General features: G+C 42.5%; 2 protein-coding genes across 2 annotated transcripts in view; one reads left to right on the plus strand and one right to left on the minus strand.

Moving 5' to 3' along the window:
* LOC139642537 (hyccin 2-like) overlaps window positions 1-11419 on the minus strand; it is a 50221-nt gene extending 38802 nt beyond the window's left edge. Inside the window, exon 1 of the mRNA XM_071517410.1 lies at window positions 11284-11419. The gene's annotated coding sequence lies outside the window, so the exon portion shown is untranslated. The remainder of the gene's footprint in view (window positions 1-11283) is intronic.
* Window positions 11420-12620: 1201 nt separating this feature from the next.
* Window positions 12621-17410, plus strand: LOC139642536 (CASP8 and FADD-like apoptosis regulator). Its single transcript, XM_071517409.1, has 10 exons — window positions 12621-12903; window positions 13177-13503; window positions 13623-13728; window positions 13963-14098; window positions 14475-14548; window positions 14647-14716; window positions 15127-15167; window positions 15293-15371; window positions 15585-16089; window positions 16252-17410. Exons 2-10 carry the CDS (start codon window positions 13214-13216, stop codon window positions 16379-16381), a joined length of 1431 nt encoding a protein of 476 aa, XP_071373510.1. The 5' UTR covers window positions 12621-12903; window positions 13177-13213; the 3' UTR covers window positions 16382-17410.
* Window positions 17411-19200: the final 1790 nt, after the last annotated feature.

Below are 19200 nucleotides of genomic sequence, written 5' to 3' on the forward strand. Positions count from 1 at the left end.
ACCCAAGAGTTTTACAAGCCACCTAAAAGAAACTGTGAAATGCTCTACTGTGTAAGTTTTAGCTTTACCTTTAACAGGCCCTTTGGACATTCAATAGTGCATTTTCCTTGCTTGAGGCTTCTGATTCTGGTCCAATAGCCTTCTTCTTTCTAAAAGTGTTGTGTAATGAGAAACTCTTCAACAACTCCCAACACAACACCCACTACAATGACAACACTAACACCTAAGCCAGGGAAGCCTTGAACTATTAACTATCAAACAGGTAGACGGGGTACAATCCTATTTAGTCTCCAGACTGCTGGATGCCTCTTATTTTCTGCTAATTGCTGGTTATACGGGCCTAGCAAGACATTATCGGCAATAATAAATGATCAAATATCGCCAGGGGTAGTCAAAACAAACCCGATTCCAGTTCATACCAGGTAAGAACACATGAGGAAGCAGCTGAATATGAGCACCAGATCAGACTGTGGTTTGCCCTCATTTTGTTATGCTAGGTTTTCCAAGCATGAGTAACTGCTGAATATTAGATGTTAACATTCGTCTCTTTATACCCATAAAACTGTAACAACGAACAACGTACTCATACGTTACTCATAAAACTGTATGTTCTGGGGTTGTTTCCTGTAGTTTGTACAATTACGTTCTCACTGATACCTGTATACCTGTCAGGCGGACTCTGCAGTTATTTGGTGCCAGCTGAGTTCGAACAGCATCTCTCTGGTGTGTGTGGATGCACCCTTAGTTTCGGTGTCCATTACCTGGGGTGATGAGGATGGTGCGATGGCACTGTTTACATTTCTTCTGGAGCTGATATAAGCAGCTTCGTAATGATGACCTATTACTCTATTTACACACACGGTTACACATTTCTTTTTTATAAATCCCCCGATCAGATACTTGATCCTATTAAGTCAATGGCCACTTCATAAATAAAGTATTTTTAGTCCAACCAGGAGTACGGGCAGAAAAATAAAAGTGAAAATGTCAGTTCAGCATACCCTCAAACATTGTATCTGTGTTTATTTGTATTTTTTTTAAAGCATTTCTGTTATTAAAGAAAATAATTTTTACTGAAAATTGAACTATTCTTCCCTTCTTAATCACAAGTCGGTACTTTGTGTATAAAGTCATCAATTGATTAATCGTTGTAATAATTGTCTGATTAATCGATAATTAAAATAATCGCTTGTTACAGCCTTATACGACTATGTGCTTGTTCAGTGAGGAAACCATACTTGAGCCTCTAAGATGATGTGTAACAGATGCTGTGAGTGACTGCCCCCCTCATTTCAAAAAGTTAATGATAGGCTGCTATCCAGGTCAAGGCCAAAGCAGCCATAGTTTAGGGGAGGGGTTGTTCAACTTTTTCAGCCCAAGACCCAAATGAGAAATCTGTCCTCTCGTCTTTAGGCCCAGGCTAATGAAAACATATTAATACTCTTGTCATGTGGGGAACCATGAGCAATAGACCTTCTTAACCAAGAAGTGTGGGTGTATAGAGCAAGATTTTGTGCCTTCTTTATGTAATGCATTGTGCCCTGCTGCATGAAATAAACGTCTGCAAGCACTTCTCACACCTGAAGAGATTAAAGCAATGATACTGTAACACAAAAAACAAACAACTGGGTCAGCATTCTCTCTCTCTCTCTTATCAAACTGTAGGCTGCTGCTTTCCCATTTTCCATAAAAGAGCTATGTCACTGTAGTAGAACATGTTCCCTCTGTAGCACATAATACCTCAACTAAAATGTAATGGAAATCAAACTTGGAGCACATATGAACTAAAGTGAGGCAATCCAGTAAATTTGCATCTTCAAGGGTTAATGTTGCATTTGAAATAATTAAGTCAGACAAAGGTCAGTGTTGGCGGATGACCTCATACTCATGTCAAGGAATGGAAGTTAAAAAAACTGTTTAACCAAAAGGGACACTGCAAATGTGTTTGTGTGTGTGTCTCAACTTCTCCTCTCTGCCCTAAATGAGCAGTGCCAGGTTTCAACAGTCCAGCGCTGGGGATATTTCAAGGTCAGCGTAGCTCAGTCAGCCATGAATTATTGAACTTTAGCAAGCCCTGTGCCCGTTCTGTTCAAGCTACTTCTCCAACTCTGTCACTCTTCTTCCTCCAACTTTGCTCTCTGTCTCTCTCAGCATCAGTGAGCCACAGCAGAACAGAGAGTGACTATGACAAACTGAAGGCCATCAGCATTACTAATAATAAACTTTATTGCTCCCTGTCGTGAAATTCTGGGGGTCAGCTAGGGATTCGGTGCCTTGCTCAATGACCCTTCAGCAGGGCGAAAAGTTGCTGTCAAAGGAGCTTGAACCCAGCTACTCTACTTATGTCTTGGGTGTTTTAAATGTGTTGCCCCTTTCAGATTGTGGCCATTTAACCATGGGATAAATAGAATTAGGCTCTATGATTGAACTGAAGTGAGTCTACAGGGGCCTACGACTCGGGTACAGGGGAATCTGGGACAAGTCAGGGCCACCTGAGTCTTGCACTCTGCTGATTCACTCAGCAACACAGAGCGAAGCCTCAACACATAAGCAAGTACAGACACAGGAGTGTGTACAAGTGCTTATGTGAACACACACACACAGGCTCATTTTGTTTCCACACTGCCCAAGCATTCCTCCAACATGTTTCACACAGTTACCAGAGAATTTTACTCACACATTTGGTGGGAATTTGTTTGCTGTAGTGCTGTTGTTTACTCACCCCAGCATGCCCACACACACACACACACACACACACACACACACACACACAACCCCCCCTACACACACACACACGCACACTTCATCCAGACACTTTCCCTAGGTAGAGGGATTAATTCTAATACCTGACCACGCTGAACCAGTCTGCTGTAATCTCCATCCCTCTGCCTCTCTCACTCGTAACAAGAACCAGCCACTCACCACTGGAGTAGGCTGTCTGCACAGGATTAGAATGGAGTTTATTAATAGCCAATACAGCTCACCGGGAAACAAACAAAAAAACCTATTGCTTGGTTTTCTATACAGACAGTCGAAGAGGTACAGCCATAGAGATACAGAGACAGGCATGTACAAGGACACACACAGCCAGCCAAATACACACACACACACACACACACACACACACAGCAAGAAGCTAACAGACAGAGACAGGACCTTTGATGAGTAAAGGTCATCATAAGGCAGGCAACACTGACCATGGTCAATATTCTCATGTGGAAATCGATAGCACTGTCCTCTAGATATATGAAGACAGACAGACAGACAGACACACACAGTCACACACCTAGATCTTTTGACACACAAAATACATTACAGGTTTCCAGGCACAATGAGGGAGGGATAGAGAAATATATGGGGTTATAGAGTGAGAAAGAGAATGAGAGAGAGACAGACCCACAGAATGCAGGAGAGAGAGAGAGAGAGAGAGAGAGAGAGAGAGAGAGAGAGAGAGAGAGAGAGAGAGAGAGAGAGAGAGAGAGAGAGAGAGAGAGAGAGAGAGAGAGAGAGAGAGAGAGAGAGATGGGCTCTCTCTCTCTCTCTCTCTCTCTCTCTCTCTCTCTCTCTCATCCTCTCCTCCTCTCTCATAGGCCAGGCTAGGGGAACTGAGGCGTACGCACATCCTAGGCTAAAATTAGCTCTGCTGCAGCTGCGGGGCCAGACATGTTGGGATGGGCCCGTGTTCATTGCAACTAAGTACACAGACACATACACACACACCGGCACACACACACACACAGTTTCACCAATTAAACAGGGCGAGCCATGACATACAGACAGCACAGGTGAATGCCAGCAGCATCCTGCCTCCTTCCTCTCTGCCTGACAATATCTGAGGCACACAAACTCACCCCATGCAAATGTTGTGTGTACACACACCCACATACGGGACAAACACACATAAACATATTGGCTCCATTGAGGCACATCAAGGTGCTCGACACGTCCCCACTTATAAAGGCTGATGACATTTTTACATTTTAGACATTAAGCATATGTTCTTATCCAGAGTGACTGACAATGAGTTAACAGTAGAATAAGCTTCAATTCCACAATCACCATCATAATGTGCAACCAGTTGTATAGACTGTAAGGGTCAGAGCCGTAGTGCCTTGACAATATTCCTGAATGAACCACAGAATGATCATGTAAGCCAGACGTGCTAGGAAAGGATATACAATTGAAGCTAAGGAGTGAGGTGGAGGGTATTTCTTTTGTTATGAAAGCTGGGGCAGTCACAGGTTCACTGACAGTTCAAACTACAGACTCATGACCACTAATTCCACGGTATTTAGCACTGCTGCTGACTGTGTGTGGGGGGGGCTAACTTAGCGTTTAACTTGACTATGGAGGAATGGAGGAAAATGCTGCACTGCCACATAAACCGCTCAGCAGTCTTCTAACAATGGGCCACCTTGAGCTTTCGTGACACGCCTGAGCCTGCTGGGCAGCCCACAGGCCTAAACCCAAGGCCTGCATGGCAAAGGGATCAGCTAGGGGGAAGCAGAGGAGAGTGGGCACGTTACTACGCTGCCACCCCATATGCCAGGGAGTCTGCAAGAACTGCTGAATACCAGGAAAAACAAGCCAAAAACACAACTTGGCCCCCACAACCTCCCCCACCCCAGAGACTCATAATGGTTATTAAATCAAATTGTTTCCTACAGCTTGAAAAACAACAATATCTTGGCTTGGTCCATCTCACTGCAGCAGACGCAATAGAAATGAAGCTAGCTGGACAATGACAGCCTGCTGCTGGCAACTTGCAGCCACAGCCAAGCTCATAAGCATTAGCTACCTAGCCTTTGCCAAATTTTGCTCTGCCTATTAGGCTCTCAGTCACTCTCAATCGGCGAACCAAAGGATTTTTATGACCTGACCTGAGAAACGTGAAATATGCTACATATTTTGATTCTGTGCATTTAGGCATTTCAAAGAGTGTCAATAGTTATATTTGTTCCATAAGGAAGCTTTCACAGATTCTTCTACCTCTTATCCCAATGCAAAAGAACAAACAAAACTAAATTCAATACACTGGTGGCTTTACCACCTAAGCCTCTCCAAATGCAAGGGAACACCTTTGCTAACAGAAGCCTAGCTCTCCAGTAAACATCGTTCTCCCTTGATCATTTAAGGGCTTGCGTCAGCCAAAGACTCCATTTTTCCTTCACGTCTTCTCCATCATTTCACAACAACAAATAATTGGCAATAATTCAAAGGCTCCTGGAATCAACCGGCCATTGGCATCTGTTCAATTTCAGGCAGGCGCTGAGTCGTGACTGGCACACAGAGCAGGAGAGGAGAGAGCTGACCGACCGGACGGTAAAGCCCAGAGAGAGTGGCCGCTTGAAGAGGACGATGACCTATTATCTTTGCTTAAACTCAACGGCAATACCGCCATATTCAAGTTCCTGGTGTATCATTAAGCTATGCAAATGATACACAGTTTATGTTTTTTTTTTTGGACACACACACACAGTGACATCTAACAAGAGGAAAGCTCAGCTGCTTCTCAGCCTGATGTCCATTGTCTTCAGGTCAACAGCAGGATGTGTCATTTCCTCCTGTTAAAGAGCTACAGTCGATCATGTTAGATGAGAAACAAGGCTATCTGATCAACCAGTACTACACAGCTGTAACTTTCAGTGGGAGCACAATTCATATCTCTGCTATTGTACTTATCGTGTGAAGGCTACTTCATCTGGAGATAATAGAAAGACTAAAACACAACTGCTCTTTTGCTGCTGCAAAAAACACAAGTCATTTAAAAAAAAATATATCACTGCGTCAGAGCAAGAGGCTCCCCTAGCAGATCCAAATATAGCTTCAAAATCAATGTCCTCCACAGAGTCCTCCAAAAAAAGAAACACAGACAGGCCAGGATGAGCTCAGGCTCCGTGGCGCTGTACCCAACCTGTGTGATGTCTGGCCATCACAGCCACTTGGACCTCTGGGCCACGACTAATGAGCCGCAGGGTTGTTGGGACTTTGTGCTGCTTCTGTGACACACATCCAGGCACCCGGTGGACTTCTGCATACACAGAGACACCAGGGTTTCCATTAGCCGGTATATGCCAGTTTTTGGCTGGTAAAATGCACAGTTATCCGACAAGTGAAAATATTGTCGGCCAAAATGTACAGCGGGAAATATGACAAATAGATACATCATTTAGCCTTCTCCAAAACAACTAAAGTGGCCGGGGCTTTATTCTTTAGAGTTCCATAAATCGCCATAAAATTACTCCAAACAGCTCGAGCAGCATAATCCAAGTGTTTTGAAGCCAAACGATTGCACTGTGGGTCCAAAAGTCCAATATTTACCTCATTAGCTCCTAGATTTTCACCGCCACACAGCCACTACACAAGCAAGCAGATGCTGCCTACCAAATGCTGTCAGAAATGTTGTAATTATGAGTAGGCTAGAGCATGCTTGAAGGACTCAATAAAATGGTAAATAGGAAAGTTGAATTTTACATGATTCCCAAGATGCAAAGATGTGACATTCTCACTCTTTGTTGAACATTTAGGTTTCACACATATACAACAACTTTTAGCCAACAAACTTAATAAATCAATTACAGAATTGATGGGAATATTGTCCTCTTCATTCTGCAGCAAGACATCTAATCCACCAGATCGCTGTAGCAGCGGAACTTTAATAATATGAAGTCAGGGTGAAAAAAGGGAATTTATCAAACATCGGTGTGGACCCACTGATCATTTAGACTCAGTTACCAGTAATAACATCACCCTTTTTGATGGCCTTAGAATACATTTAACTTAAGTTAATATGCAATGCATTTTTTTTTTATCACAAATTGTTCATACTGACAACCAAAAGGTCCTTTCTGTTGATGCGACTATTAATAAAATGCATTTGTTGAATCATTGCATTTAGTTTGTATTGTTTATTGCTATTTAAATGTATTCTAGCCTATTTAAAAAAAGTGTGTGGTAGGCTAAATGTTCTAATTATCTGGAATCCTGAACTCTTACCAGCCATGTTGGCAGCCAAAGAAATGTCTAACAGAAACCTCAACAGACACACACACACTTAGACTACTACCACACTTGCCTCATAGTGTAGCCCAAGCCTGCAGTAGATGCAAATGTCATCATAGCTGTATCAACATAGTTACAGCCACTAGTTGAAACTCTCAAACTAAAATTAATCCGAATGACGCATAGACCATGGAAAAGACAGCAAACTCACTCACACACACACACACACACACACACAGTAATGTGTTTGACGAAATAAAAAACATTGATCACAGTCCAGGGTCCAATGGAAATGGAACCTGGTCTTGGGTGGGGACAGGCCTGTGTGTTGTCAGTCTGCCCTGCAGCAGAGGTGCAAGTCAATAACAGATCATACTCAGTCAATACTAGAGTGCTGCTCTGGGCTTCACTTTCCCCTATTAAACCAAATGACAGGGCGACCAGGCTTAATTCTTTTCCCAATCAACCTGGCGACAAGCTGAGTCCATCAATTGAGCTCTCTCCATTATCCATTATTGCCAATTTCACTTTTGTGACTGAACATCTTATGTTGCCTTCTGTAAGGCACCATCTTTAGAAGTAACTGGTTTCAAAAAAGAACAATGGCAGAGATAGAAGTGTCTTTTAACTCCATTAATTATCAACAATGGATTAGACAGCTCAATGTCAGCTAAAATAACTGTTGTAAGTTTAAGTTAGCCATTCACCGTGTCCACTCCAGGATAGTGGATTAAAGGTTAACCACTTGAGCCGCTAAGACGACACATTATCGACTACGGCTGTACTGCTACCATAGCACTCTCACTGAAATGAGCAGTCACTCAAGTGAAACACTCACTGAAAGTCTATGGCACACTGAAATAAACTGATCACTCAGCTGAATGATGACAACAAAGCCTGCACGATACTGATAATCATATTGCAATTATTTTGGTGAATATTGCAATTGAAATATAATTTGTAATACTGTATACAGACAGATTTTTCAATATTTTAGATTTTTCAGCAAACAAGAAACATTTTTAATAAAAAACTGAGATGTAAGATTTGCTGTGTTTGAATACAATGAAAGTTTTTTTATAATGCACAATTTAATTTATAGGCCAGAAATTGGGCTCAACGTCAGAATACCATGTTTAAGAGTCCATTTTGAGCACCCACTACTCTGATAAAATAACTGAATTTGAATATTTGAAAATAAAGTAGTTCATATTGTGATTTTATATTCTTTTTTCTTTCTTTTCGATTAATTATGCAGCCCGAGAGATACTTTAAACTTATTTCAAAAGCTTAGGCCACAGATGCACTTTCATCCTTTGTCAATTGTCAACCACTTTCAAGCCATATAAACAAAAGCAAAACATCATAATCATTTTTAAATGCGAGAATGATAATTTGCAAACTAGGGAGTACACAAGTTATGCTGCTCCACCTCTTTAGAGCCTCCCCTGCCCCCCTTGGGTAGAAGCAGTGTGAATTCTTGTTTGGCTGACAGGGAGACAAGGCTCCGAGGAGGGGTGGGGGGTGGGTAGATACTGTACATCATGGAGACAGCCAACACATACAGACAGATCTCATACCTGGCAGCACAGTGAGTCAGCAGCACTACTGCTCTCTTTGCATGCCAACCACATATCCAGCTGCTGCTCCAGACTGTCTGCATGCAGCATGACTAGCATGACCACCCTGGTGACTTTTAGGTACAGCAGCGACTTCAAATTAGGATGCTGAATGACAACAAGTGAGTGAAAAACACAATAACCAATTTAAGAAATGCTGTACATCCAACTCTCTGGGGCAGAATCAAGTCAAAGAGCATCTGGAGTCTTTCTTTTGCTTGGCCTGGGGCAGACAACAACAACAACAACAACAACAACAGCAACCGTGGCAATCTAGTTTTCCTATTGGAAGATGAGGAATGGCAGGGAGTTGGCTGCTTGTGTGATCCTCTGGCTCTGTGGGAGTGAGGACAGTGGAGAATAGTCCCTACTGCTAATCCATGGCAGGCTAATTACAGCTTTGATCCCCTAGGCGTGTGCATCCCTGTAGGTGGGAGGGAGGCAGCGGTGGTTGGAGGAGGGCAGGGCGCACTGGGCCTCTGTAGAGCTACAGTTAGACATGTTTGGGCTTAGAGCTGTCCCAATAAGCACACAACTGCAGCAGATGTATGAGCATAACATCAAACAACACCATATGCTGTATGCATAGACTGACACAAAGTTCACAAGAGTTGGCATGAGCTACCAATGTGTCAAGTCCCCTTCACAACCATTACGCCAGCAATGGAGCTCTAAATAGCATGCGGCCCCATAACTACAGCATAATGAATAGAAACAGCCGACAAGTTCTCCTGAAACACTTCATTGTGTGCCTGACAACAGCACTACTGACTGGAGTAAACTTAATACACTTACTGCTGGTTAAGCGAATTCACTGACTCCAAAATATGAACTGAAACCTTTCAGAGCCTTCTGCTTGTGAAATAACTTAGGTTAGATTTAAACTCCTGGAAATAGAGACATAGATTAAGTGGGTAACTGGAGTTTCTCTGTCTAAAATAGACTGCAGTTCTGATGATAGCCTAGTCCCAAAACACATGGTGGAGGAGCTGAGGGGAGGGAGGAGGAGAGAGGATGATGATGATTGAGAAAGAGCAGCAGATGGCATGGAATTATCTGGATCTTCAGCTCTACATCTTTGAATGATGTCATTATTTGAGGGGCGGCTTTCTTTTCATGACCAATGTATTGCTCCCCCATCAAAAACACAAGCACTGTCGAGCCAGAATACCACATTCGTGACAGCAGTGGCAGTGTTTATTTTATTTATTGATGTCAAGTGTTAAAATAGCAGCATGTACACTATATAAGATCTACTGGAATGAACAAGGCAAAAGCAAAACTGGCTTGGCTGTTGACATGAATGAATGATGTTGCTGCAAATTGTACAACCCTGTTCGATCTAAGCACTGTTTATTAAGCAGCGTTGGAGTGGCAGGGTGGTCTAGTCCAGATAATGCAGGTTCAAGCCCTGTGTTAGAAAACATCTGCCCGGCTGAAGTGTCCTTGAGCAAGACGCTGAATCCCTACTAGCTCCTGGGCTGCTGTTTTCAAACTGACCCTGCACTTTGACCTCTCTGGAGGGGGCAAGTGAAAGGAGAATTTCCCTACAGGGGTCAATAGAGTTTTGCGTTTATTTGTCTTTGTCAGTGTTAAACAAGCAGAAACAAATAGAAACGTGTAAACAATATCTATTGGAATGAACATGGCAAAATCAAAACATGCCTTAGCTAGATGAATGAAAGATGTCCCCGTTAACTGTTTTGCTACTTTGAGCACCAAACTACTGCAGCAGAAAGTCACTCACTGACAGGTCTACTAAACCATGACGATATATAAGTACTAACCAGAGAGCCAACAAACACCAGTCACGAGCTGGCCTCTCAGGCTTGCTAGCTACCTGGCAATGTCAATGTAGCAGGGGCTATTCAGTCATTTCAAAGTCACTTCAGCTCGACTGCTTCACGTGACAGTCGTTGACTCTGTTATTGTGTGCTGGAATACTTCCTTAAAGTAAACTAACGTAAATTTAAAGAAGCAGAGTAAACTATTTTCGTTATTTAACGGAGCAGCTGATGTTACCTGCTGCTAGTTCAACGTTACTTGCTGCTTTTAGCACCAGCATTAAGCCTGCCAGAATAAAAAATAAAACGTCCGGTCCTAATTTTCAAAATAAAACCCTTATTGAATAAACATGTTGCAACGTTTTTTGGAGTAGCCTACTACAACGTATCACAGTGAAAATAAAGACTGTGTTTATGGAGGAATGTGTAATAAATGAAAATACAATTGCCGTTTTTTTCCTGTGTTATTCTGGCCATCTCTGGGTGGCTTGACGCAGCTATTAGCTACAACACTGCCACGAAACAAGCCTGACACGTACGTTAGCCCGACATACGCTAGCTTGCATGGCGTTAGCGTAGCCACACCGTGCCTGTTCCAGTCAGCTTCAGCTGGGCATCATCCGATTTTCACCAGTCGTGACCAGGCCGAAACGAGGACACAGCTGGCTCCTGGCGCCGCCGGGAGCCTCTGATGTACAAGTCCCAAGCCGACGACACTAACACATGTGTCGGCGCTGGCCAGCCCGCTAAAGCTTCCTCACCGCGGTACCCATCCACATCCACACACATCTGAGGATGGTCCAAGTCACCAGCCGCTGACTGCGACTACCTGGAAAATCCTAAATGTTTTGGTAGCTGAGAGGCAATGAAACACTCACCCGAATAAAAGCTGGTTATAGCGGTGTCATGCGGTGAGTGTATCGGGAAGGTAGGGTGGCGTTTGCCCAAAGCGGTCAGCCAGGTCGAATATCCTCAAAATGATCCCTCACCGAGCAGCACCTTCCTATGATCTCCCCACACTGCAATGGTGCTGAACCAGAGCGCTACTATTGGCCAGACTGAGCGGAACTCTCAAATGCGCTTCGGTTAGCAGGGAGGACGGCTGTCCTGCAGGGGGCGCCGAGCACATGAACACGCTGCTTTACATAGCAATAATGCTACCTTCAGGTGCTGTCGGAAATCTCGGAATTACCGCTTGAACAGCCCAACAAAGTGGTAAATAAGTAAGTAAGACTGGGAAAGATTGTCTATAACACCCAAGATGCCGAGCGAGATGTATCCTTTAGGGCAGTGGCTCTCAACCTGGGTCGCGAGATAATTTGGGGGAATTGAGAGATGATTTATGGTATAGGAAATACACATTACAGATTTATTATTATGTCTATTTTTTCAGATTTTTCTCTAATTTTTGTTTTTTTTTCTTGTGAAATACTGAATAGTTTTAAGCCTCTATAACTATGATAATTCATAAAATGAAACCTGAAAACACAATTTTTGAATTATTGGATGAAACTTTAATGATTCCTGTGGCGTGGGGTTGCTGCAGCAGCAACTGATAAGATACAGCCAAGAAAAATAGGATAGAGACAGGAATAGAGCAAATGGGGTAAACATAAGTAATGGAAGTTTGTTGATGATCAGGTTTTTTAATGATATGATTACTTATAAGATTGTAATTTCTCATGATTGTAATATGTTGTCAAAATGGATGCTACTTAAATATTTTGCACAGGTGTCAAGGCCTTACAGTTAGGTCAGACTATCTGTTTGTAGAGCACTGTGGTGAAGGTTGAAAGCCGATACACGTAAGTGCTGCTGTCTTTAAGATTTTTAATGTTATTCAAATCCCCACAGGTATGGCACAGGTGCCTTGAACTGGATTATTGAGGTACCAGAGTATTTAGTGTAGTTTATGTCCTATTGCTACAACTTTTGGCCGATAAATACGTTATTTTTCCTCCTCATCAGCTACCAAAAAATACTTTTGTTGTAGAGTCCATTTTATTTCATACCAAAAGCGAAAGTTATTTCATACCAAAAGTCAACCTCAGAAGTAGGGTTTTGCAGCAGTGTTTAATAATCAGCTGTAAATAGTGTAGCCATGTGAGATACTGTTTTTTAGTGAACGGTCTGGCCCGCATGTTAATTTCATGAAGTCTTTTTGTCTGTTGGGTGTGGGGCGTGGCCTCTCTTGAAACTATTTGTTTCGCTTTCACTTCATAGGCTATTACGAAGCATACGGTGGGCAAATTGTACTGTTATTATAAACATTGGAACAATTCGGATAATATTCCGCATCTGAAAGAGTGCGATCAGCAGTGACTCGTGCATGAGTGCATCTGGACCACTCGTGGTTAGGTAATGCAAAGCAACTTCCCCGAAGTAGCATCATAGTTTCTATGTGCGTAGGAGATGAAGTATTCGGAAATGGTAACGCACCCTTCAAAAATTCCTATTTAGCCCCCAGCGACCTTCTCCGCAGACTTCGAAGCAATAAGGTAGGCTATTTCAACAGAACTAACAATTACTGACAGAATCATGTTTAACTTTCCAGATAATAACCTATTTAATAAAAATAATGGCGGCTCAAAAATAATACGGAAAACAAGCTCAAGCGTAACATAATCGTTCACAACCTAACTGAACTTTGTAGGTTTACATATCGTTGTACCACTAGCCCTGATAGGCTCATTGCCATTGGTAATTGTCATATCCGGGTGTTTGGTTGTTTACCCTTCAAACAGCCTCACAATTTTTCTCTCCACTTTCAGCGACCAAGGTACAACGTCCACTACCACACTAAACTCCATGGCAAACGCGCACCACCTTCAGATTATAAATGAAATAGCTGGTTCTCTCAGCTCCGGTGAGTGCAGGAGGCTTTCCTACTTGTGTGGCAGCGTGGACACGGACAGCAGCGTGGCCGGTGTGAGAGAGATGCTTAAATCTCAGCTGATGAGGTGTCAGATGGATGACCTGTTTCTGCTAGAACTCATGTTTGCGTTGAGACGTTTTGACATCCTGAGGAAGGTGCTGGGAACCAGCAGGGAAGAGGTGGAGAGGACTCTAAGGCAGAGGCATGTTCTGTCAAAGTACAGGTGAGATGCGTTTTAAGATGTCAGATGTGCAGTTAAGACAGAAATATGTGAACCATGCCACCCATGACAGTTATGTGGTTCTTTTGAATAATTATATATTATATTTTTCCTTGCCACAGAGTTCTGATGGCTGATGTGAGCGAGGATATGGCCAATGAAGATTTAAAAAATTTGAAATTCTTGTTAAGCAGTGCATTACCCCGAGAGAAGATGGACAAAGCTAAGGTGAAAGAATGAATGAAGTTCGGTTTCACAATCTGTCACTGATTCCTACTGTGTTTTGGTTTCGTCATGAAAGTTGTTGCTGTGTGGGTGGGGGGATTTTTAGTAGGCTATTTGTAATCTATGTCACTTCTAACGAAATTGTGGGAACACCCGCTTCTCCTTATTTCTGCATACTCCAGAAAATTTGAAAATTTTCCATTCTGAAAAATATGTTCTTGTTCTCTCTTCTCACAGAATTTCCTTGATGTGGTTGTTGAACTGGAGAAGTTGGATAAAGTTTCACCTGAAAGGCTGGACTTTGTAGAGCAATGTTTGAGAAACATTGGTAGGATTGACCTAGCCAAAAAGGTTAATGTCTACCAGGGGACAGGTGAGAGTGTATTTTACTTACTATCTAATACTGATTTAATACTGAATGGTCGCTACCAAATAACACAACAAAATATAAATTGAAAGTGATGGTAGGGGCAGACAAGAAAATTTTAACAGTTACACATATATGCATGTTTTACACTTTATTTAGATGAGGAAATGCAGAGAGGGGAAGTGATATAAAGGTATACACTTGTAGAAGAGTACAATGTGACTTTGCACCGCAAAAAATGGGATTTGATCCTGACCAAGTAACCGCACATGTGCATTGTACATGAGCACACAATCTCAAAAAGCTAACCTGAAAGTACAGTAAACTCATGATGAATATTTACATAAATAACTGTATTTCCCTCAATGTACACCTTTCATAGGTGGAGCACCTCAACAACAGCCACTTGTACATCATCAAATAATTCAGCAGCAACAGCAAAGGCCCAGAGCTCCTGTGAGTAAGATGGTGTAAAAAAAAAAGTTAACATTCATGTCTTTCCCTCTCCTATAGCTCTTCATAAAACTAATTTCTCAAACATGTCTGCCCTTCAGTTTTCATCTCCCACCTCAAACTGTTCGTATCCTCTACACCAACCAAGACAAGCACAGTCCCAACGCATTGGTAAGTTATTGAACATTTGTGTGTATTTTTTGCCTTTATTAGATAGTTCAAAGTTGAGAGAGTCAGGAAAGACTGGGGATGACATGTGACAAAGGTCCTGGGCTGGATTTGAACCCAGGACATCACATTTACATGTTATGCACCTTAGTCCACTGATCCACCAGAATGCCCCCAAAGTACCAGATAACTTACAAATAATATCACACTGGGCTTCACCTCTGTCAACTAAAAACAGCCTGAAAGCCCCAAAACAATGGGAAAAGTCTTCTTTGTTTCTTCACACTACCAGTTAACATGTAGATACAGCATAGTATGAGTCTAGGAGAAACCCTGCCTTAAACAGTTAAAAAAAAAACCACTTTCAATTTCAGCTTGGTATTCACATCATGACCTTTTCTTTTCATCTCCAGAGAACTTCCCAGTGTCTGTAAGAAGAAAGCAGAACTTCCAGGTAAGGTTTGCACTTCCTATATTGGAGCAGATTGGTTTATAACTTTGTTCCACATTCTCTTTTTTTAGCATGGCCATGTCTAATCTGTATGGTGTATTTATGAAACTGTGTACCCCCTGTTGTAGAGTCTACTGGATTGCTACAAACTTAACACTGATCCCAGAGGAGTATGTGTGATCATAGACTGCGTTGGCAGCGATGGAGGTGAGACACAACATGCTTTGTGCCCACACTCAGACTGCCACTGCTAAATTATGGTCTGTCTGAATACTGTTTTTTAGTGATAGACCTTTTTAGTGATCTATTATCATGGTGAACCATTTTCTACATGTCAGCAGTCACCAGTTGTCAGCATCTATTCATATGTTTATAACAAACGTATATAAATCCTGATTACATCTTTCCTTACTCTCTCAGACATGTTGGAAGACATGTTCAAGGGCCTCCATTTCACGGTGGTCCTCCACAAGTGGCTGGGTGTGAGTGACACACTCTCAGCCCTCAGGGGGATTTTTAGACAGAGAGAGAACCACGAAGCTGGTGCCTTCATCTGTTGCATCATTAGCCGGGGTACGGCAAGTGGTCTCCTGGCTACAGATGCGCACGGCGACGGCCTGCGCCTGGACACAGTGAGACAGCTTTTCACTGCTGAGGCCTGCCCCATGCTGGCCGGCAAGCCCAAACTCTTCTTCATCCAGAGGTACAGTGTCCCCGAGCTCCAGACCTCTGCAGGGATGGCTTACAGGGATGAGGATCTGGAGACGGATGGTTGCGATGGGTTGTCCACAAGGGAGTATGTCCCTACAGATGCAGACGTGTTCTGGAGTCACTGCTGGACGGATGAGCGCCAACTGGAGCAAGGTCATCATCGCTCTGTATACCTACAGGCCCTGACAGACGCCCTACACAAAGGCCAAAGGAGGTACAGGAAAACACACCCTCACAGGAATAGTTTTATTTATTTTGTGAGCTAAATACAGCTTCTGTAGAGCGCCGTAAGAATTCCTCCCTCCGAGCTGGAGTTTGATGTGCTATTCAGGTACAGGACTACACAAAACTGTTGTCTTTTTTTGTGTTCTGACAGGAAAACACATCTTGTCGATATTCATACAGAGGTGAATGGGATGATCTACGATCACAACAAGAGGAATCCTGGAGCAAGATACCATATTGATCTGAAACATACTCTCAGAAAGAATCTTTACTTACAATAGGAGGCTTCTATCACTGACTCACACTTGATACTATCAGTCAGATAAGCAGTGTAGTGTACTTTTAACCAGGGAAGGATTTTATTGGTGTGTGTAGTGTGACCTCTACTGGTGTTAAAGACTAACACCAGCCCTTATTTTTTCAGAAGAGAAAGAAACCTTTTATACAGCTTTTTTACTTGTATTTATTTCATGTCATTTTGAGAAATTCTCACTAAAACGTTTTAACCTTACATAATTTGACATTATATAGAAGTATTGCTTTGTTAGTAGAGAATTATATTGTTTTTATTTAACTTTTTCCAAGAATGAATGTGAAGTGCCTCTTTCTTGCCACAAGCAGTGCAGCTAATATACCAGATATCTGTAGATATGTAGAGCTACTGTAGGAATGTATTCAGCAGTATCTGGCATTTATTGAAGTATATTAATTAATTAATATAAATAAATTAATATAATTAATTGACTGAGTAAGTAATAATACAAACACTATCATTGATTTTTTTCCCTTGTAGAAAATAAGTTACAACTATGGCTGACATCTATCTATCTATCTATCTATCTATCTATCTATCTATCTATCTATCTATCTATCTATCCATCTGTCTGTCTGTCTGGTTTCTCTTTCCCCATCTATCTTAAAATGTGTTTGTACAATAGGGGAGTGATTTCTATTACCTCATAGACATTTATGACAGTTGGATTTGCCACTGTGACAGACTAATAGCGGCCATTATGACATTACAAACGATGAAATATTAGCCAGAGTTGCCTTATGCCATCATGACATCCATAGCCATTTATTAAAGAACGCACTGTTATATTTTGTTAGCACAATGACTCAAATATAATGACTAATATTATAATGTCTGTGGCGTCACACTGTCCAATTATACTACTATCATTTCACCTTATAGGAGTCTATAGGAGGTCCAAATCATTTGTCGACACTAATGAAAAATCACTATGATATTCCTGTTGTATATCTGTAGGGATTTAAAGTGTGTCTGTTATGATAAAGAGTGGGTTTACAGTGACATTATCCTACCTTATGTTTTTGTTTTTTTTAAGTCTTCCATATCACTTTAATATTTCTATAGGGACTTTTGCTGTGATATTTTATGAGATCACATCGACTGATGGCTGACCAGCCTTTCAGTCACAATCATGAAATCCCCTTTTGTAGATCAAGGAGATCCAAAAATATTCCCAAACTCCACCAAGCATTTTCACTTTCGCAACTGCCTCTCAAACTATCATTGTCAGTGCCATGCATCGCTGTGACAGTAGGAGGCAGGCAAGTTATGTGGAAGCATCAGGAGGCAGCAGGCAGCGTATACACACACACACACACACACACACACACACACACACACACACACACGAGTAGGTGAACGTGAACGCGCACGATCCGGGCTGCTGTTGCTATGATGCAATGGCGACTGCGCCGTGGGGAGCGAGGAGTTGAATGAGTTCTCTCCTCATTTCAAGTCAAGGAGCTCCTGACAATAAGGAAACGTGAGAGACAAGAGATACGGGAGGCCCGGCAAGAGTGGAAGAGACCCGTGATTCACACTACATGGAAATACACAGCCCGGTCTGCCTGCTAGCTGCAGAGCTAGCCGTGTCATGACGTTTGGAGGGCTTTCTCACACATCTGTACGCCGTTGTAACGAGTATTAAAGGGAGGCTTGCGGGCAAAGCACCACCACCCTATCTGCTCTCCTCCGCCAGCACCGAGAGAGAGGGGATTTTTCTTTTGGTTGTATCGTCACCTCCTCACCGGTGAGTCTTTCGACCCGTTCGTGTTTCGTGCTGGATCGCCATGGCTGAGAGAAACTCTACCGGTTTGCTCATGATGATGTTGGAGCCCACGCCGGCTATCGCTATGACCCTGCCGGCGGAGGTGCGGGAGAAGCTGGCGGAGCTGGAGCTGGAGCTCTCTGAAGGTAACTTGACAACAACAACATCAATATGCACACAACCTACCTCACCCTGTGGCTAAAGCATGCTTTTTGTTGTCATTTAGGGGGGGCTTTAAACATTGCTCATATAATTGACAGCAACCAGAACCACCGCCCTTTACCCATGGCTTTGTGGGTCATGTTCAAAAACATAACCAGGTTCACCAAAAGCCCCTCTTTGAGTCTCAGGGAGGCTTTCCCACTGCTGAACTTCTGCTCTAGTTTTCTCCTCATGACTGACACACTACCGCAGCAGAAAGAGTTAATAAACTAAACTAAACATGACTGGTAATTAGCTGCACCGTTTTGTTTGTCCTCTCTGGAAGGCAGGCTGTTGTTGTTTGTCATGCACCGAAGTTTTAAACCCCACACATTCAGACTCCAAATACCCTATTTGACTAGATGTCTATCTGCCTCCACCTCAACAGCTGAGCTGAGCTGACACACCCATGTTGATGTTACTGTGGCTTAGCTTTTGCCACATAACCAGGACTGGCTCTGGTTTTGGAATTTTGTAAAATATCTGAGGCAAGGAAAGTTATGGCCTTATTGTTTTCATATCACTGAATTTAATTTCAATATGTTGTATAGCAAAACTGTGGATTCTAATGGTCTATCTGCCATCAAGCTTGCCTATCAGTGTCTGTGTGTTAGTGATACAAATCAGAGGCCGGTCATATAATGGATCATTATTGTAAAGTAATTCATTTGAGTGGAGATTGTCTCTGTTGGTGGGCACTGAAAAGAGTCTCCTGATGGCATCAATTTTGAAGTGGAAGCAGTTACATTGCTCTCAGATTGAACTGTGAAATTGGGAAATCATCAGGACAGTTGAAGCCATGAAGAATTTGTCTACAC

This window comes from Centroberyx affinis, unplaced genomic scaffold (genome assembly GCF_046629955.1).
Source record: "Centroberyx affinis isolate AG114_WGS23_722 - 3 ecotype Tasmania unplaced genomic scaffold, CSIRO-AGI_Caff_v1 ptg000490l_1, whole genome shotgun sequence".
Classification (NCBI taxonomy): domain Eukaryota; kingdom Metazoa; phylum Chordata; class Actinopteri; order Beryciformes; family Berycidae; genus Centroberyx; species Centroberyx affinis.

Excerpts from the sequence above, each read along its gene's own strand:
- LOC139642536 (XM_071517409.1), top strand. The coding sequence starts at position 13,214 with ATGGCAAACGCGCACCACCTTCAGATTATAAATGAAATAGCTGGTTCT. Across the intron at positions 14,549-14,646 it reads AGCAAAGGCCCAGAGCTCCT|TTTTCATCTCCCACCTCAAA; the intron begins GTGAGTAAGATG and ends TCTGCCCTTCAG. Across the intron at positions 15,168-15,292 it reads GAAGAAAGCAGAACTTCCAG|AGTCTACTGGATTGCTACAA; the intron begins GTAAGGTTTGCA and ends CCCCTGTTGTAG.